This window comes from Eubalaena glacialis, chromosome 2, assembly GCF_028564815.1.
Source record: "Eubalaena glacialis isolate mEubGla1 chromosome 2, mEubGla1.1.hap2.+ XY, whole genome shotgun sequence".
Classification (NCBI taxonomy): Eukaryota; Metazoa; Chordata; class Mammalia; order Artiodactyla; family Balaenidae; genus Eubalaena; species Eubalaena glacialis.
Window position 1 is genome coordinate 121,561,403 of NC_083717.1, and position 20,608 is coordinate 121,582,010.

Genomic DNA, 20,608 nt, shown 5'->3' on the forward strand with positions numbered 1-20,608 from the left:
TGATGCCTAAGCTTGACCTCTTCCCACCCTCCACACTGCCTCTTTGAACATAGGGTTAAATCTGAGAGTTTTCCTTCAAGATGTCACTGTGCATGGAGTCCACAGTCAGTTGGAAGAGGGCAACAAGAAATAAGTGTTTATTCAGGGAAGGAGTAGGGAGCACAGGTACGAGACTCTCATTTGCTTCAGAGGAGAAACTGAGGCACAATAAGGCTAAATAAGGCAAGAGCTTCTTCTGATAAAGGGAGAACAGCTAGATGTGGGAAGAGTGGAGAGAGATGGAAGCTCCTCCAGAGGGTCTTCTTCTTCAAGGCGCTATGGAGAGGCAGCACAGGGACACCAGAGCGGGCAGACCTTGGAGCCAGAGGTGACACAGATACCCTTTTCTTTTTCTGGATTCCAATCTAGGGAGAAGAAGCAGGAGTGGAGGTGGGTGGCACAGGAGGGGCTGAGTCCAGGCCAGACTAGGACTCAGTGTGAGCCCCTCTCCCCTCCCCCAGTCGGGCCCTTTCCTTGCAGCGGGGTGCTCCTGGCTTTCTGCCTGCACCTGCACACAAACATGCCACAGCCCCTGCAGCCCAGATGTGCCAGGGCGGAACGAATTTGAAGTCCACTGCCCTTTGTCCCCATAGGTACACTTGTGCCTGTCAGACAGCAGCTCTGGGTTTGGGTTTGGAAAAGAAAGCTCACCGAGGCCCAGGATGCAGACTCTGCCCTCCACAGAGCCAGGTTCTGTTCAGGCCACAGGGCTGCAAAACGTGTTCTTTGTGCTGGGGATGCCTCCAGGGCAGGGTGTTGGAGGCGGCCCCCCAGTCCAGGGCTGGTCTCTGACCACCGATGCCAAGCAGCGGACTGGCTGTGGGTCGGGGGTTGAGGGAACCCTTAGAGGTTGTCACCAACCAGACCCTCACTCCTAGCCTAAAGCTTTCCCTCTTGGCTTAGCTCAAACTTGCTCAAAAAGGCTTTCATAAACAACGCAAGTCTGAAAACTCGGGCGCTCTCCCCGCCCCTCCAGCCCTGGGGGCTTCAGGAGGGTCTGGGCTGCCTGCCAGCCCCGGGCTGTCCCCAGACATGGGGATGGGGAGTGGGGAGGCGGTGCTGTTACCCTCTCCTTCCTGCTCGGTCTCCGGCCCAGAGTTTCCACAGGCCCCAGCCTCCCAGGCTCCCCACCCTGCTCTCCCTTAACCCTTTCCTCCGAGGGAAGGAGGGGCACAGGTCTCTGTTCTCCAGGGAGGCCTGGGAGGCGGCAGGGTGGGCAGGAGGAACTGAGAGAAAGGCCGGTCCCCGAAACCATACCCCCTCTCCCCCACCCGATGCCCCTCCTTCCCTTTCCCTCCCACTGGGGAAAGGGGAATGTGGAAGGAGATTTACTTTGACCCCCGGATTCTGGCTCTGGGCCCAAAACTCGAGTGGGAGGCAGAGGTTTCCAAGACCCTCCCCGCCCCCATCCCCGCCGCCTCCCTCCTCCTTCCGCGCCCCTTGAAGCTACCCAGCCGACTCAGCTAAAGTTCATCCTGGAGGGGCTGGCGCAGTGGTGAAGGGGGGAAGGCTGGGGGCGGAGGGAAGGGAGCCCGACTGGTCCCACCCCCGGCTGTAACCTCTGGCAGGAAGAGATTGTAGCGGGAGCCGCCGCTGAAAGGCTTGGAGCTCTGGAGGAAGGGCGCCCGAGCCGCGGCGGGTGCGTCCGCGAGCCGGGAGGACCCGGGCCAAGGCGGGGGCGCGCCGCCGGGAGGAGGGGGCGTGGCTTAGGCGCCTTCGGCCGGGGGACCCCGGTGGCACTGTCGGCTCCCTCCTTCCTGGGGCGGGCGGGCCAGCCATGCTCCTGTCCGGGGGCGACCCTCCGGCGCAGGAATGGTTCATGGTGCAGACCAAGTCGAAGCCCCGGGTGCAGCGGCAGCGGCTGCAAGTGCAGCGCATCTTCAGGGTCAAGCTGAACGCTTTCCAGAGCCGCCCGGACACCCCCTACTTCTGGCTGCAGCTCGAGGGGCCCAGGGAGAACATGGGCAGAGCCAAGGTAAACAGCTTCTTCCCACCTATCACTTCCAGCCAGACCCTTCTCCCGCTTCTCACCCCCCCGCCCCCCCGCGGGTCCCCAGAGGTCCCCCGACCTGGATTCGGCAGTATGGCGGGCAGGTACTGGGCCATCCTCCTGCCTTTCCAGATCTGCAGCCTTGGGTCCTTCCCTCTGGTTCCTTCTTTTTTTTCTGCCCCACCCCTCTCTTGCGTGTCACTTCTGTCCCTCAAGTGCGCTGAGAGAGGCTCGGCGTCGTGTGTCCCCCCGTGAGCCTTCCCTGGCCAGGGCCCCGCACTTACAGCCTGCTCCTCCATCTGGGGAGCAACTTAAGGTCCTGCATTTCTGTAGTCTGTGCAACATACCTCTTTGTTCTCCACCAAGAGCCTGGAAGGCCCAGGTCTTTCTGCCGCCTTTTAAGTCTCCTTAAATCCTGGGCTGCCCCTTGGAGCCTTGCAGAGTGCTGGGACTGGAAGGGCCATTAAAGATGCTTCTAGAGCAATGCTGGCACTCTACAGATGAGGAATTGGGGGCTGGAGAGGGTAAGGGGTCTCCCTGAGCGCTCAGGGTCGGGTAGGTGGGGCGTGGCAGGGGCTGGGACCAGAACCCAGGGCTCTGGGCTCCGCACCCCACACTCTTGATGCTCTAGGCAGCCTCTTGCAGGGACTCAGAGGTGGGGCTGCAGCAGCCCTGGAAGGCAGCAGCCCTAGGGGATGGGTGGGAATCTGGGAGGAGGGCTGTGGGCTTTCAGATGAAAGGGCTTGCTGTGTGGGGCTGGATGCTGGACAGGCCAGGTCACAGTGTGCCTCTCTCGCATGTGCCCTGGCTTCTCTCATAAGCTTCTCCTCCGCTTGGGCCTCTCAGGTTCCCTCTGACCCCCCAGTCATGGCCAAGGTCTCCCTCTTCCCCCAGATTCCCTTATCTTATCATTTCCTGGTAGGAATGCTGCAGCCTCCCTCAGCCCCAGACCACCTGCTCCCCCATGCACCCACCCACCCCAACACACACCCCTTCCCTAGCTGGGTCTCTACCAATATCCTAATTGGTCAAGGCCATGGGTGGGGGAGGCCCAGAACACGCTGGCCAGTGGGCAGGCAGGCTGGAAAGTTCCTCCCTCAGCCCCTCTGTTGAGCTGCTTCGTCAGCAGTTTTTCCAGTTCTGACAGAGGTACTGGGGGAGGGGAGGGGTTCCTGCCTGGAGAGCAGATGTGCAGGAACCCCTGAGATGGAGACTTTTCAGTAGCTGGCATAGGGTAGGTTAACAAGAGGAGCCTTTGGATTGTTTTGGGTTCTTAATCTTTTTTTTTTAAAGTAAGAGTGATTTTGTTTATTATTTATTTATTTATTTATTTTTGGCTGCGTTGGGTTTTCGTTGCTGCGCGCAGGCTTTCTCTAGTTGTGGCAAGCGGCAGCTACTCTTCGTTGTGGCGCACGCACTTCTCATTGCAGTGGCTTCTCTTGTTGCGGAGCACGGGCTCTAGGCATGCGGGCTCAGTAGTTGTGGCTCACAGGCTCTAGAGCGCAGGCTCAGTAGTTGTGGCGCACGGGCTTAGTTGCTCCGCAGCATGTGGGATCTTCCTGGACCAGGGATTGAACCCATGTGCCCTGCATTGGCAGGCGGATTCTTAACCACTGCGCCACCAGGGAAGTCCCGGGTTCTTAATCTTTTTGTTAATTTGAAATACACCTGCTCACCCTTTTATGGGACTGGTGCTTTCTGAAGTGTCTAGCTCACCTGTCCCCTGCTTACATACTCCATCAGCTTCTCCAGGCTTGGCTACTCCTGCTCCCACTGCTGCCTCAGAGTTCCTGGGCCCACCGACTTTCCTTCACACCTCAGGCCCTGCTAGTGTAACCAGTGGCTTTCTCCATTCCCCGCATCCTATTATCTCTTTCCCCTCTGTCTTCCCCCGCGGAAAAGCATGATTTAAGATGGAAACAACATGAGGGGTTCTGGGTAACTCCCTCCCTTATTGCACAGAATGAGCAGAAAGAAGAGATTTTTGGAGCTTTGGAGCAGGAGAGCAGGGAAAGTGGGGAGGATAAGGTTTTGTTCCAGAAGTTAGGAGATCTGGGTTCAATTTGCTGTCACCAAGTTACTGCTGGGACAGAGGGGCGTGGTGGAGAGAGTTGGAGGTTGGGGTTTGCTACCTTCTAACTGGCTGATCTCGGTCAAATCACTGACCTTCTCTTGAGCCTATTTCCTCATCTATAAATCAATATAATAATACCCACTTCATGGCAGAGTTGTAAGAGTCAATTGAAATAAGGCGTTCTTATGGACTTTTGCAAATGTGGAGAGTTACAGAGTAGAGATATCAGTTATTGTTTTTGTAACTAGCTGTATAACTTTGAATGAGTTCTTTTCCCTCTCTGAGTCTCGGTCTCCTTGTTTGCAAAGTGAGAAGCTTGGATTAAATGCTTTCTAAGGCCCAGCGATCTGATACAGGAAAATTTCCCATGTATAAGGATGTCTTGTGGTTTCCATGTGGAGGTGCTGTGGCTGACCCCAATCCCAGCTGTAGGGACACAAAATCACGTACCTGGATAATGGCCGAATATACACAGGCCAGCTGGCAGAGAGGGCTCAGTGAGACTGGAGGTTGTAGGATGGGGAAGGGGTGATGGACGGGGGTGTCTTGTCTGTGAGGGGAGGAGGGGTCAAGAAGGATACAGGCTTCTCTGGAGAAGACCCCGCGTGTTTTCTACATTATATGCACTGTTTTTCCAGGAAAAACTCTGTAGAACTCGGAAGTGCCTTTAAATAGTTTTCTTGAGGTGGGATTTAAAAAATAACGAAGACATTGCTGGAAATCACATTCCTAGGCAGCAAAAAGAAACACTGGGGAGGCCTGGCCTTTCTGAGGTGAAATCAGCCTCACCTCAGCGTGGAAAGGAGGGTTTTTACTAATGATCAAAGTAGCCCAGAGACAAGCCCTGCTCGGCTCTTCTGTCCTCCTTGGCAACGATGTAAAGAAGCGTTGGGCGCAGAGAAGACAGGTGACAGCTTGATTCTCCCCTTTTTGGACACGATGGAGGGAGGGAGGTGATGGGGAGCCAGAGGTTGGGGTGGGGAGCTGTGGGACAGGGTGTGGTTTGCTGACTTTGGGCTTTGCTGTCAGGTGGAAGTTGATCTGTCCCTGGCCCACACCGACTGTGAGCAGTACCACGGAAGCTGGTAGTGGCCAGGGGTGTGCTGGAACCAACTCCTGCTGACCCATCGTTGAAAATTCAGGAAGTTTTTGAGCCAATGGAGTCCTGTTGGTAGTTTGAAATCAACCACGGAGGGAGTATTTACACCACAGAAATTGGCAAATGCTACAAATCGGGACTATTTCCCCCATAACTGCATGATTGTTAAACACTTACCAGCACATCTAATTGTGTTGTGGGCACCTAATCCTTCTCCTTTATTTTAAACTTAATTTTTCTTTTATCAAAATAATACATAATTTAAAACTCCAATAGTTTTTAAAAAGCTCACAGTATAACGCAGTGATTCCTTGCCTTGTCCCTGCCAACTCCCTCTTCAGTGCTCTTCCCCGTAGAAAATATCTGCTCTGGCATTTCTACATCTCCACATTCCTAAAAAAATATGTAGCTATTATATCTTTTGATTAATCAATTTTAGATATCTTTTTACTTCCTATTATTATAGATGAGGATTTAGCTTCCTTATATTGCCATCCCTTTTTTCTTCCTAATATAGTTATATTTCATTTTTCTGTTAAATCTGTATTTAGTGTTTGCAACATTATGCCCTTGCAAATATCATTTACATCTAAGTGTTGAAGTGTACTATGATTAGGTTTTCTCTCTTACTTTTCGATTTCCCTGAGGTAAAGAACTCAACTCCTTTCTAGTTTGCTTGTTTTCCTTTGTACCCATTGCTAATTCTTATAACTTTCAGTAGCTTCTCACTACAATTTTCTACAAGGACAGTCTATCGATTCAAGGTGGTCTGTCAGTTCCAGATTTTTTCCTGGGGGCATCCTTCTTTCTGTCTGGTCAGGACTGCACAGCTGTCATCCTGAGACTCCCGTTTGCTGTCATTCTTGGCATCCTCTTGCCTTTTTTCCTTGTTAGATACCTCGTTTCCTGGACGCTGTGTCTTTGTCTTGAGTTGGTGGAGCACGTCCTTCAGTAGCGTCACCAAGTTAGAAAGATGGTGCCGAAACAAGAATGTTGATTCCGGAGTCGCACTCTCCAATCTGAACTAGTCGTCCTCTATGCCTCCTAGAACAGTGCCTGACACGTAGTAGGTGCTCAGTAGTGTTTATTGAATGGATGAATACATTCTGAGATTTCTCTCCACAATCTTCCTGGAGATTGTCTTTGCTTTTTTTTTATGTTGGGTCTCCTTTCTTGGTTTCTTTTCTTGATTTGCTGGAAAATGCTCTCTAGTAGCTTCCTGAGAAAGGTTTTATAGGACGTAAACTCTTGGGGTTGCATATATGCATATCTACATTGCGTATCTGATGGTCATTTGATTGACAATTTGGCTGGTATCAAATTATACATGGAAAATTATTTTCCTTCAGAAATGAGAAGGCATTAATCCATTGACTTCTTGCTTTAGGGATATCTGAAGCTATTCTTGGTCCCTGGTCCTTTGTATGTGAAGTTTTTTTTCTCTCTGGAAGTTTGTAGTTTCCCCCAGTGTTCTGAGGTGCCCCAGTGAGACCCCTCTGTGTGAGTATCTGTCTTCATCCATCATCAGTTACTATTGCGGAGTCTCTGTATGGGAAGAATGAGTTTCTCTGCACTCAGCACTCACTGTAGACCTCACTACTGGCCTTCCTCTCTTCCTTCATGATTTTTATGGTACCCACACCCTCAAGTATGCTGATCAACCTCTGATCCTAAGACCTTGTCTTTTACTTTCCACAGAACGAACTCCAGTGGGTAGGGAGGTACTTGTTCAGCCTTTGTGTAGAGGGGTGGGTGGACTCCCAGATCTAACTGCTTCTCAAACAACTTTACCTTAGTCCACCTTTTAAAAAATGTTCTCTTTCATTCCCAATTCCAGAGTTTCTTGGTGCTGCCATTTTTTTGAGCTTTTTGAGTATTCTGCGGTGTAATTTGGGGTGGTTCTGGAAAGCAGACAGTGTATGGCAACTGACTTACGAGAAAAGAGAATCCTAAGACAGGATTGATTAAGTATAGAGCAGTAGAAAACTACCTGGTGGTATTGTTTTTATTTAACTTACAAGTTGACAAATGACTTGCGGGACATTGGGCAACATATTTTAACAAATGCACATTTTTCTGTGCTTATTTTGTTCCTGCCTCTTCTCTATTTTTTCTCCTCTTGGAGAAAAAGGTCTGGGTGGGCTTTAAGCAGGAAAATTGCTCCAGATATTTTCTGGATGTAAATGCCTGTTGTTTCCATATCTGTTTTAGCTCTAAGGTATAGACAGCATCATGGTTAAGACCCCAGACTTTGGAGTCAGAGTGCCTAAGTGTCCCAGCCTACTACCTGTGTGACCTTGGACATGTGCCCTTCCTTGCTCACCTAAAATGGGGATAATAGTAATTTCCTTATAGGGCTGAGAGAGGAATCAATGAGCTGATGTATGTAAAGAGCCTGGCACATAGTAAGTATTCAATAAATATCAGTTCAGATTTATTATTTTGAAAATTATCTCATTTCCAATATATCTTTTTGCTTAAAAATATTGACGGTTAATGGAACAATAAATATTTCAAGGTCTTTGCAGAAGGAAAAAGAAACCACCCACCATCTTCTTCCTGAGCACATCTCTTCATTTTTACATATTGTTTTCATGTAGTTAGAACGTGGGGTGCATGGGGTGGGGGAGTTTGTCCAGGTCTATGAGAGTTATTCCACCTGGTCAGATTCACCCTTGCCAGGCACTGCAGACCAGCTGAGGTTCTGGGTGGGAGGGGTTGGCTTGGGATGTCTATCAGATTTTGAGCTGATTTTGGACTGACTGAAAAGGGGTTAGACATGGGCCTAAGTGCCTGGGTGTACCTTAGGCCCTTTGGGGAAGGTGTTGGAGGTCCATAGCCTGGCCATGTGGCAGAGATGAGCTTAGGCCTGAGCAGGGAAGGGTGGTCTGGGTACTGAGCAGAGGGGCCAGAGTGGTCTTTGGGATGGCTGCTGGAGATCCAAAATGGAGCGTTTGTTCCATAATGGAACTGCCATGGGAAAGCGGGAAGAGGGATGACTGTCATTGACACAGGCATGAGGAGGGACTTGAAGGCTAATGCAGTCATCAAGTGTTGGCTGATTAAGAGGGAGTGTTCATGGTTCTTTGGAGCTCATGGTGTCATGCTGGTGGAACTCAGCCATATAGTGGAGGAACCCAACCTCTCCTGTCCCAGTGACTGCTAAAGACTGAGTGTGTGAGCCCTGGAAACACAAGGACCTGGTGCCCAGATGGCCAGAGGTTTCCCTTCTGGTTCAGCCATTGTGCGTATCTGTGGGGATCCCCTGGATACTAGCCCAGCGACTTACCTTCTCCTCTGTCCCCTCTGGGCAACAGAGTTACCATGGTTACAGGTACAGGTTGTGCCGGAGGCCTTCTGCAGGGGGATTAACCAGAATCTCAGTGGATTACCCTGTAGTCACTGTGTAGTCAGCCCAAGGACGTGGAAAGAGCTCTGGTTTCAGAGTCAGATGGATGTGGGCTGTGGTCCTTACCCAGTCACCCACTAGCTGTGTGTCCTTGGGTCAGCAATAGAGCCTTTCTGAGCCTGCAAAATGGGAATAGCCTGTGCCAGGCATAAGCTAAGCACTTCTTTTGTATTATCTCACTGAAGCTTCATAATAGCCTAATGAGGTGGGAACCATTATCCCCATTTTACAGATGAGGAAACGTAGGCATAAGGATGGTAGATAACTTGCTCCAGGTCACATAAGCTCCTGGCACATGGAGGGTACTCAGTAATGTGCCATCCCCCTCCCCCCCAGCTATTTCACAATTCTAGAACGCCAGGGTAGGACTGGACCTTAGGAGTATCTAATTTAATCCATCATTTTATAGGTGAGGAGACTGAGGCCCTGAGAAGATGACAAATTTCCCACGGTAACTTTAACCTACTGAGGTCAGGTTGGAACTAGAACCAGGGCCCTTGATGCCAAGCCCAGGTGCACCCCCTCCCTCCGGCCTCCCCCATCTGTCAGAGCTCCCTGGAAAGAGATGAGTGTGTGAGGAGTCAGGACCAGGGAGAGAGTGTTGGGCCGGGGGTGTCATTTGGCTTATGGTGGGCAGGGGCAGGGCATGTGCTTGTGAGGGGAGTGAGTGCCAGTGGCAGGCCCATAACGGCTGGCTTCCTTTGTGCTCTTCCCACTGGCTTCAGGAGTATCTGAAGGGCCTGTGCAGCCCGGAGCTGTGGAAGGAGGTCCGCTACCCGGCGGCCCTGCACTGCGCCTTCCTTGGGGCCCAGGGCCTCTTCTTGGACTGCCTGTGCTGGAGCACGCTGGCCTACCTGGTGCCTGGCCCGCCGGGCTCCCTGATGGTGGGCGGGCTGACCGAGTCTTTCATCATGACCCAGAACTGGCTGGAGGAGCTGGTCGGGCGGCTGCGCTGGGGCCCTGCCCCTCTGCTCACCCCCCGGGGCATCTGGGAAGCCGAGGTGACCCGGGCTTTTGGGGCTCTGGTCTGGATCCGTGGTGACCAGTATGCAGGGGACCTGCTGCAGCTGCCCGCAGCAGTCCAGGAACTGCTGCTGAGCCTGGTGCGGGATGCTGCGGGCAAGGAGGACATCATCCAGTGGCTCGGCTGCATTGGCACCTCCGACTCCCGCTCGGACCCCGAGCTCCTGATCTGCCCAACCCACCAGCAGAAGGAAGGTCCAGCCATGGTGTCCATGGGAGACGGTCCTGGGCCTTTTCTGGAGATGGGGAGCCCAGAAAATTCAAAGAGGTTAACCAGCCTAGGAGCCATGGGGGTCCTAATACCAGGCCAGAACGCTCAGCTGGAGACAGCAAACCAGCTGGTACGGTAAGTTCTGGAGAATCAGTTTGGCTTCTCTGCCCCTGCTCCTGCTCCCCAACCCCAGGGAAATAGTTTGGGACCTAACTGGCCTTACCGCCTTTCCAACAAACTTGGGTTTCCTCCAGGGTTGGTTCCAACAACCAAGGTGGTACGGACAGTGCTTGTGAGGAAGGGTCAGTACAAGCCAGCAGCAGCCAGGACCCTGCGGACCGCACACAAGCCTCGTCCCAGCAGCGGCAGGCCCGGAGGGGGGAAGACAAGCTCCCTCTCCAGCCTCCAGTATCAGCCCTGAGTGTGTGCTCACCCTGGAAGTCCTGGACCCCGGGGCCAGCCTTTGGGCCCTTGTGGCCGGGGACTATTGCTGCAACCTTCTGGAGGATCAATGAACTGCATTCTCTCCACCTGGCCTGGCTCCTGTCCCAGGCTTGCTTCAGTTTCCCTTTCTGGCAGAGGCCACTGGGCCCCATTCAGTTCAAGCTGCCAGGGCAGAATCCTTTGCCCTTAAATCTGGGATGGAAACAGAAGGAGCTGGTTCCTTTGCCCAGTGTGGAAAGCCCAGACTGCAGACCAGATGGGGGGCCAGGAGGAGAGGCAGCTCTTCAGAATTGCCCAAGGCCAGAGACCCCTAAAAAAGTAATGAGTTTATTGGTGGTCTCAGGAGGCTCAGGGGTAAAGGACAAGGCTAGCCCAGGACTTCCACAGATAGGGCCACCTTTGACCTCTACACCCCAACTCCAAGCTGGAAGTGAGCCGGGGGATCAAGGAAATATGCAGTGGGATTGTAAGGAGCCCGAAGAGAGGCCGTTTCCAGGGCCCTCCACAGGGCGAGGGGTGCCTACTGCTCGGGGGAGGCCCGCCACTCAAGGGGGGCTGACAGCTCCTTCAGGACCTGAACCTCAAACAGTGCCTGAAACTCTCAAAGTGCCCATGGCTGCAGCAGTGCCCACAGCTCAAACCCCACCCACAAACCCCGTGCTGCCTGAAGCCCCCAAAGTGCCTGAAACCCAGACTATGCCGGCAGTCCATGAAGAACCTGCAGCCCCCAAAGTGCCTTTGGCTCCGACAAAGCCAGCAGCTCAAGTGGTGCCCACGGCACAAAAGGCAGCTGTGGGTGAACTGGCACCAGCAGCTCAAATGGTGCCTGCAGCCCCCAAAACTCCCACAACTCCGAAAAGGCATGCAGCGAAAACATCACCTGCAGGTCCCCAAACACCCAGAGCCCAGACTGGGACTACAGCTAAAACAGGGTCTGCAGCTCCTAAAGCCCCTGCAGCCCCCAAAGCACCTGCAGCTCCCAAAACTTCCAGAGCTCTGAAAATGCCTGCAGCTCAGAAGGCACCCACAGATCCAGGGCCAACCCTGGATGCAGCCAAATTCCCAAGTGAGGGCCAGCCTTCGTCAAGGGGCAGTGCTTCCTTCCTGAAGGGCCAGGGGGAAGCTGGAAGGCAGGGGCCCCAGTCCAGTGGCACTTTGGCTCCCAGTAGTAAGCGCCAACCTCAGGTGGAGGGGCTCCTAGGGGCTTGGGAGGGGGTTCCGAGGCAGCCGCCTCGCCACCCACAGGCGAACAGCACAGTAACCAGCTTCCAGAGGTACCACGAGGCCCTGAATACACCCTTTGAGCTGCACCTGTCAGAAGAACCAGGGAACCAGGGGTTGAGGCGAGTGGTCATTGACGGCAGCAGCGTGGCCATGGTGTGAGTAGCCACGGACCTGGGGTGGGCTGGGGATGCTGGGGAGCTCGGGCGGGGTGTCCCTGGGGTGATAGACTGTGGGCATCCTTGACCTCTGTATACGGGTGACATGGGGTTCAAATGGGGGAAAGATGGGAGGGAAGTGGTACATGTTGAGGGGCTACTGCATGCTGGGTGGTGTTCATGGAATCATCACAGCAGCCTTCAAAAGTAGATTTCTGTTCTCCTTCCCTCATAGAAGCAGAAACAGGCTCAGAGAAACGATTAATCTTGACCAAGTTCCCAGAGCCAGTAAGGGGCCCAGCTGGCCTTTGGGTTCAGATCTGCCCACTGCCCAGGCCCATGCTCTTCCCATTTCAGCCTGCCTCACATAGCATGGGGTCTGTCAACCCCAGACCAGTTTTCAAATGTTTAGCCCAACCCTTAAGGTCCAGCACTGATCTCCCCTGTGAAGCTTTTCCCAACCATGCCAACTCTCAGAGATCACTCTCTCTGCACAGCACTTACTGCTGTATACGTGCTAGCATAAATACATGCAGGATGTCTTCATTTGCCCACACAGTAGAATAGTTATCTGTGCTGAGCACACTCCCAGCACACAGTTGGTCAGCAAATGTTTGTTTGCTTCCAGTCCTAAACTGAGCTTTCTGGATGTAGAGGTTGCCTTCTCCTTCCTTTTGCCCTGGAGGCCCTTACACACACACACACACACACACACACACACACACACACACACACAGCAGGTGAGTGGACCCAGTAGGTGCTCACTGTTTGATGATGGAGAGATGGGAGGGGGCATTGTTGGTGCCCGTGGTGCTGATGCCCTGGCATTGCCAGATGTGCTGCCCTAGGCTGGCTCTGAGGGAGGGGTGGAGAGGCAAGGCCATTCCAGGCAGAAAATTGCTACCTCACTAATTCCCCCCATCTCCCCCCCACCCCCACCCCCCAACCCCAGGCACGGCCTCCAGCACTTCTTCTCCTGCCGGGGCATTGCCATGGCAGTGCAGTATTTCTGGAACCGGGGACACCGAGAGGTCACTGTGTTTGTACCCACCTGGCAGCTTAAGAAGAACCGGAGGGTGAGAGGTGAGCTGTCCCCAGCTGCCCAGCCCCTCAGTGGGCTTACTCTCTATGCCGTACTTTTCCTTGCCTTTCTGTCCCCACCATGGCCTTTTCTACTTAGCCCTTCCTCTGACCATCACTGTCTTTTGCCTTTCACCTCCAGAGAGCCACTTTCTGACGAAGCTACACTCCCTCAAGATGCTTTCAATCACCCCCTCTCAGCTTGAGAATGGCAAGAAGATCACTACCTACGATTATAGGTGTGCTGGTCTGCAGGCCTTCTCTTGTGGGGCCCCGGGGCTTGGGCTGGGCTGGTGTGTCAGGTGGAGTCTTGCCTCATTTGCTCTGGGGAGATGGAAGCAAATATGTCAGAGGGTCATGTCAGAGAGGGTGGTGTGGTGCACCGGCCCTCTGTAGGCAGAGGGAGAGACACAGAGAGGAGAGGGCTCCAAGGTTGGCTCTATTCAAACCCAAGAAGTGTTTCTGAATTTGGGACTCTGCAGCCCAATTTCCCTGAGTTAAGAGGCTTTCTCCCCCATGAAGTATGGGGTGAAACCCTCTGCTTTCTTTGGATGGGACTAGCCCAGGTGACTCCTGGTGCTTCAAGAGAGCTGCTTCCCCCAGCAGCTGATTTGGGTGTCAGTTTGGGTTGAAGCTCAGGTTTTCTCAAGGAATTGCTGCAGTCTTTTCCTCCCACCAGCCCTCGCCCTGGGAGGAGGTATGTGACTGGAGCCCTGGCTGGGCTCTGAAAATGGAGTCAGATTGGCCCTGTCTCCTAGCTAAAGCCTGAATGCCTCCCTACTTGCCAGTCCTCAGCACCCACTCCCCAGCGTGGCTGCAGGACCCGTGTGCATAGGGGTGCCTGTGATGCTGCCTCTGATGGGGCCGAGAAGGCCCTGTCCAGGTCACTGACCCTGGGCTGGACTCGATGCCCAGCAGGCCAGGTCTTGGCTCCACTTAGGCACCTCCCATGCCAGGCAGGGAGAAGTTCTGTTCCTCCCCAAGACCTGGCGCCCACTCAGCCTTCAAGCCTGGGAAGGGCTGGGCAGGGCAGCTCAGGCATCCTTCCTTCAAGAGCTGGCCCCCCTGGGTAAGGTCTTTAAGTGCCTTTAAATTCAGGCCTGGGTTTGAGGGAAGGTAGCTTTCCTGCAGGAGGCCCCTCTGCTGGTCACTTGTGGAATTGCATGCTCGTGGCCGCCAGAATGGCACTCTGCAGGGAATGCCGAGAAGTAGGTGGCCTTTGCTTTCTTTCCTGGTCACAGCCCTCTTTCGAGGAGAAGTGATCCTTGGAAAAATGGATTTGTTTATTCAGGTATGTGTTTTTATACGTGTATACACATATCCATATGTATGTATGTGTGTCTTGGCATGTACCTGAATGTTGTGCATTGGTGAAGAGTAATCATGGAATACTTGGTACATGCTGTGTGGCAGGCACTGAACTAGACACTTCAGTGTCTAGTGTATTGTCTCATTCAGTTTAATCCTCACAGCAATAGAGGGTAGGTATTTTATGTTAGTTTGACAGATGTGGAAACCGAAGAAGTAAAAATGCACGTATGGATGTGGACAAGTGCATGTCTTTCTGTGTGCGGGTCTGAGCATGTGTATGTGAATGCCTATGTGTAAAATAGGGGTCTGTGTTTGCATATACAGTTGGGGGATGTGCATCCCAGTTCACCCTCCCAGGGGCGAGTGGACATCCCAGTCGGCTGCATAGATGAGGATGGGCTCTTGAGTCTTGGCTCCCTGACTATCAAGGGCAGCGTTTTTGTCCAACACACCTCAACAAGAAGCTGCAAGTTCATTTTCTCAGAGGACTGGGGAGGTGAGGGTCTGGGTACTGGGTCGTTAGCGACTTCCCCTCTCCCTGCAGGTTCATGGTAAAGCTGGCGGAAGAGACAGATGGCATCATCGTCACCAACGAGCAGCTCCACGTCCTGATGAATAATTCCAAGAAACTTATGGTCAAAGATCGGTGAGGCAGCTCCCAGGGGATTGGGCTGTTCCTTCCCCTCGGGTGCTGGGCAGTCCCTGGCAGGAGGGGTTTGGGCAGGGGGAGGGGCCTTGGAGCGGTGCTCATCAGCACCTGCTGGGAGGAGATGTGGGTCTCAGCCCCTGTGGAGATACCAGGTGGCAGCAGGGTGTGGGTGGGTCAAGGGCTCCTCTGTGACGTTTCCTCCTCCATCCCGGGTCCAGCCTGCTGCCCTTCACTTTTGCGGGGAATCTCTTCATGGTGCCCGACGATCCTCTGGGCCGTGATGGCCCCACTCTGGATGAGTTTCTGAAGAAGCCAAACAGGTAATGGGCCAGGCACCCCCCTCCACACCCCACCTCCCAGCCGCTCCTGGGGCTGACTGGAAGCTTCCCCTTGGTGCTAGCCAACGTTTGTCTAGGGCTTAATAGTGAGCAGAGTGATTTTAGTTTTTCAGGTCTTTGTACTTCCACCCACATGTGCACATCCATAAACCACTTACAATATGGTTTTACAGTTTCACAACCTTGCACACATGCTTCAGTCCTATATGTAACATTCCACAACTGGCATTTGTCACCATGTTTTATTGTTTTTCCCAGATGTATGCCATGTTAGTTCATGTGGCTGGCTTTAACGTCCATGCTCTATTCCATTATGTGAGTACCCAACAGGTTTATGGGGTCTTTTGTGGAGGGCCATTCGACAGTTTCCGTGTTATGCTGTTGGTACCAGTGCTGCAGTGAACCGCCTTGTTCTTGTTTCATTGTGTGCAGGGGGAGCTGTGTCTGGAGTATATACCAAGTAGAACTTTTTCCACATTTATTACCTGCTTTGATCCTCACAGCTCGAGTTAGACATACGTGACCACTTTCCTCGTTTTACAGATGAGGAATCTGAGACTCAAGTACTTTCCCAAGGTCATTGTGCTGCTGCCGGCAGAACTGATTTGCAATAACTCAGTTCCTCTGGCTTCCACCCACTCTGAGCCGCCTTGCTGCTCACCTCCCAGTTCCCTGGGCCCGGCAGGGGACTGTGGTCAGGACCTTCTGGGCAGGGCACTGCTTCCCGGGCCAGGTCCCCCAGTCCCATTTCTCCAATCTGAAGAAAAGTGATGTGGCCGAGGTTTGCGTGCTGTGCGCTCCCAAGCCCCATGTCAAGCCTCCTTCCCTCTCTTGACCTCCCCCGGCTTGCTCATCCTGGAGTCCGATTGGAAGTACCAGTCATCTAATTCTTATCAAACCATTGGCTTAAAACTGGTCGGACATGTCACTTGGTCAATGAGGTTTTGATTGGATAAGTCTTCAAAGCCCAGGTGAATCTCTAACATTGCCGTCTGGCAGATGGGAGTGGAGGGAATATCTGTGGGCAGGTCCTGTCTGAGCCTGTGCCATGTTGGCGGCTGGCCCTCGGCCCAGCCTCAGGGAAACTCAGCAATGGGGTGAGGCTCTGTGGGGCTTCCACAGATGTGGCTTCGCCTTGGATGGCCTCTAGGGGCGGGCTGTCCCCCCCACCCCGACCTCCTCCATCAGACTCCTCTGTCCTGCTGTTTTGGTGTAGGTTGGACACTGACATTGGCAACTTCCTGAAGGTGTGGAAGACCCTTCCTCCCAGCTCTGCCAGTGTCTCTGAGCTGAGTGAGGATGCTGACCCTGGGCCCCCGGAGAGTCCGCAGAATGTGGAAGAAGTCAGGGAGGAGAGGGAGGAGAGGCAAGATGAGGAGCAGGAGATGCAGAAGCCGGCCGAGAAGGAGGATGACCTGGACTCTTCGCTGATGTCCGTGTTCAGGGCTGAGTGCTCTTCCCTCTCAGAGGAGATACTCCGGTGCCTCAGCCTGCACGACCCCCAGGATGAAGCCCTCGACATCGATCTCCTGCCGGCGGTACCTTCTCCCTCCCTGGGCATCCCCTGGGATGGGAAGGCTCCCTGCCAGCAGGTTCTTGCCCAGCTGGCCCAGCTGACCATCCCCAGCAACTTCACCGCGCTTTCCTTCTTCGTGGGATTCATGGACTCCCACCGGGACGTCATCCCTGACTATGAAGCCCTCGTGGGGCCCCTGCACAGCCTCCTCAAGCAGAAGCCGGGCTGGCAGTGGGACTGGGAGCACGAGAAGGCCTTCCTGGCCCTGAAGCGAGCTCTGGTGTCCGCCCTCTGCCTGACGGCCCCCAACCCCCAGCTGCCCTTCCGCCTGGAGGTGACGGTGAGCCAAGTGGCCTTGACGGCTGTTGTGTACCAGGAGCGCTCAGGGAGAAAGCACCCCGTAGCCTATACCTCGAAACCCCTCCTCCCCGACGAGGAGAGCGAGGGCCCGCAGTCAGGGGGAGACAGCCCCTATGCCATGGCCTGGGCCCTCAAGCACTTTTCCCGCTGCATTGGAGACACCCCAGTGGTCCTGGGCCTTTCCTATGCCTCCCGGACCACTGTGGACCCTGGGGCATGGGACGGCCGCAGGGTTGCCAAAGCATGGTTGATCAGATGGTCCCTCTTGGTACAGGACAAGGGCAAGAGGGCACTGGAATTGACCCTTCTCCAGGGCCTGCTAGGGGAAAACCGGCTGCTGACTCCTGCGGCTTCCATGCCTCGTTTTTTCCAGGTTCTGCCTCCTTTTTCTGACCTGTCCACTTTTGTCTGCATCCACATGTCGGGGTATTGCTTTTACCGGGAGGATGAGTGGTGTGCTGGCTTCGGTCTCTATGTTCTGTCTCCCACCAGCCCCCCTGTCTCCCTTTCCTTCTCTTGCTCCCCTTACACCCCGACCTATGCCCACCTGGCGGCCGTGGCCTGTGGCCTGGAGCGCTTTGGCCAGTCCCACCTGCCCGTGGTTTTCCTCACGCACTGCAACTGGATCTTCAGCCTCCTCTGGGAGCTCCTGCCCCTCTGGAGGGCTCGGGGCTTCCTCTCCTCCGACGGGGCTCTGCTACCTCACCCAAGCCTGCTCTCCTACATCATAGCCCTCACCTCCGGCCTCTCATCCCTTCCATTTATCTACCGAACCTCCTACCGGGGCTCCCTGTTTGCTGTGACGGTGGACACCCTGGCCAAGCAGGGTGCCCAGGGGGGCGGCCAGTGGTGGAATTTGCCAAACGATGTTCCCGTCCCTGTAGTGTCTCCCCGTACCACGGGCAAGAGGCCCAACTTGCTGGCATTACAGCTGAGCGACAGCACCCTGGCTGATATCATTGCCAAGCTGCAGGCCGGGCAGAAATTATCCAGCTCCTCACCCTTCAGTTCTGCCTTTAACTCCCTCAGCCTCGACAAGGAGAGCGGCCTGCTTATGTTCAAGGGAGACAGGAGGCCCCGGATCTGGGTAGTCCCGAGGCAGCTCCGGAGGGATCTGATTTTCGCTGTGCACGACCTCCCCATGGGGGCCCACCAGAGGCCCGAGGAGACCTACAAGAAGCTGCGGTTGCTGGGATGGTGGCCGGGCATGCAGGAGCACGTGAGAGATTACTGTAGGAGCTGCTTGTTCTGCATCCCCCGGAATCTCGTAGGCAGTGAGTTGAAGGTTATTGAGTCCCTGTGGCCCCTCAGGTCCACCGCCCCCTGGTCCCACCTGCAGATCGAGGTGGTGGGCCCAGTCACTGTCAGCGAGGAGGGCCACAAGCACGTGCTGATTGTGGCTGACCCCAACACCAGGTGGGTAGAGGCATTCCCGCTGAAGCCCTACACGCACATGGCCGTGGCCCAGGTGCTGCTTCAGCACGTGTTCGCGAGGTGGGGTGTTCCGGTGAGGCTGGAGGCCGCCCAGGGCCCCCAGTTTGCCCGCCATGTCCTGGTAAGCTGTGGGCTGGCCCTGGGAGCCCAGGTGGCCTCCTTGAGTAGAGACCTCCAGTTCCCCTGCCTGACGAGCTCCGGGGCCTACTGGGAATTCAAGAGGGCCCTCAAGGAGTTCATCTTCCTGCACGGCAAGAAGTGGGCGGCGTCCCTGCCCTTGCTGCACCTGGCCTTCAGGGCCTCCTCCAGCCAGGCCACACCGTTCCAGATCCTGACGGGGGGCGAGGAGAGGCTGACCGAGCCCCTGTGGTGGGAGGTGAGCAGTGCAAACATCGAAGGCCTCAAGATGGATGTCTTCCTGCTACAGCTGATGGGGGAGCTGCTGGAGCTCCACTGGAGGGTGGCTGAGAAGACGAGTGAAAAGGCTGAGAACAGGCGTTTCAAGCGGGAGAGCCAGGAGAAGGAGTGGAATGTGGGCGACCAGGTCCTCTTGCTGTCCCTCCCCAGGAACGGCAGCAGTGCCAAGTGGGTGGGTCCCTTCTATATCGGGGACCGGCTGAGCCTGTCCCTCTACAGGGTCTGGGGCTTCCCCACCCCAGAGAAGCTTGGGTGCATCTATCCTAGCAGTCTGATGAAGACCTTTGCCAAGAGTGGCACCCCCCTGTCCTTCAAGGTCTTGGAGCAGTGAGCTGGAGCAGTGGGGGAGCCCCCCGCCCCAGGGTCCTGGGCTTCTGCTGCTAGGCCTCCCCTTGACCCCAGCAATGCTCTCACAGCCCCCTGGGGGCCCTTCATTGTGCCTTTTGTAGAGAAGTTACTTCATAAAGCTTTGCTGAACTGCCTTGAACTGGGGACCAGCGTCCCTATGGAAACATGCCCAGTATGGGGTATTGGGAGAATCTGTTGAAGGCTGTCAGATGTGGGCCTCTGATAATTTTACCCTGGCAGGTATCCCTTCCTGGGGCAGGCCAGGTTCAATGTCTCTCCCCAAGTGAAAGTGTACATATACACGCGTAGTCCAGAATCTTATTTCTGGCTGTCTTTACCATGAAACAGTGTGGCTCTGGACCTCAGAATCAAAACCACATTCCCCTCTCAAACAGAAACCTCGATTGTGGGCTCCTCCCCCGATTGTTGTCCCTGACTGGGGACCCTTTGCCCTTGAATCTGTCACAGCTGACCCAAATCCATGTGGGCTGTGGAGAGGCAGCCCGTCCCTTATCTCATGGTTCGCTTTCTCAGGCCAGGCTAGGCCTGCCCAGCTGTCAAGGAAAGGCTGGCAGTCCTGGGCCTCAAGGCTCGGAACTGGGGTGGGAGGATGGCCGGCCAGCCATCCTGTAGGTGCATCCTGCCCGTCAGCATGGGAAGGGCAAAGGGGAGACGGAGTCAGCCTACCTCATTTGACTCCAGCCAATGGAGACGCTCCCTGACCCCGGCTTCGATGATATCGAGCCCACAGGAGTCAAGGATCTCGATGCCAAGTGTGGCATCTCTACCTGAAGAGCTGCTTCGACTAGACCAAGGGGCCCAGGCCTCGGCTTCAGGGGCAGGGTGACTGAAATGAGTGGTCTGGCACACGGTGAGGTGCTGGCGTGGCTCTACCTCCCAATCCCACCCCGCAGCCCGCAGCCCGCTCCTCCCACTGCCACTGTACCCTGCATCCCCAGACCCTGCATAGTGTACGACTGCTCTGTTTGGATTCCCCAGACCCCCACCCTAGTCCCCTGGACCCTGCCTTCTGGGTAGAGAAAATCCCGGCCTCCCCCAGAGCCGCTCTGCAAAGATCACTGACTGCAAGAGTGCGTTTCTCACCGGTGTGTGTGCCTTCACTCTCCCTCCGAATGGCTGCTGCTGCCGATAGAGGGGGGTCCAGGTGGAGGCCAGCACTGGGTCACTCTGGCTGGGCCTCTAAGTAGTTTTATTTCTCCAAAACTGAGCCAGTCTCCTGGCCTAGCTCCAGTTGCGAAAACTCTTTACATTGCTAGAGCCAGAGTAGAGCCTGCCACTGAGTCCAATTAGCTTGTTTTACAGCCGAGGAAAGAGGCCCAGAGAGAGAAAGTGACTTGCCCGAAGTCACAGAGATAGTTGGTGGCTGAGCTGGGACCAGGATTAAGCTTCCTGATTCTCTGTTCACCACAGATGGGGTTCAAGTGAGAGAAGGTCTCAAAGTCGTATACCCATCTTCCCTCCAGCTC

At 54.7% G+C, this 20,608-nt stretch overlaps 1 protein-coding gene across 1 annotated transcript; it reads left to right on the forward strand.

Annotated features, from left to right (window-relative positions):
- The first annotated feature begins 1,766 nt into the window (after positions 1-1,766).
- On the forward strand, positions 1,767-19,729 carry NYNRIN (NYN domain and retroviral integrase containing). Its single transcript, XM_061180724.1, has 8 exons — positions 1,767-2,014; positions 9,337-9,980; positions 10,100-11,668; positions 12,621-12,751; positions 12,891-12,987; positions 14,604-14,705; positions 14,927-15,028; positions 16,263-19,729. The coding sequence occupies exons 1-8, from the start codon at positions 1,817-1,819 to the stop codon at positions 19,102-19,104; spliced, it is 5,685 nt and encodes a 1,894-aa protein (XP_061036707.1). The 5' UTR covers positions 1,767-1,816; the 3' UTR covers positions 19,105-19,729.
- Positions 19,730-20,608: the final 879 nt, after the last annotated feature.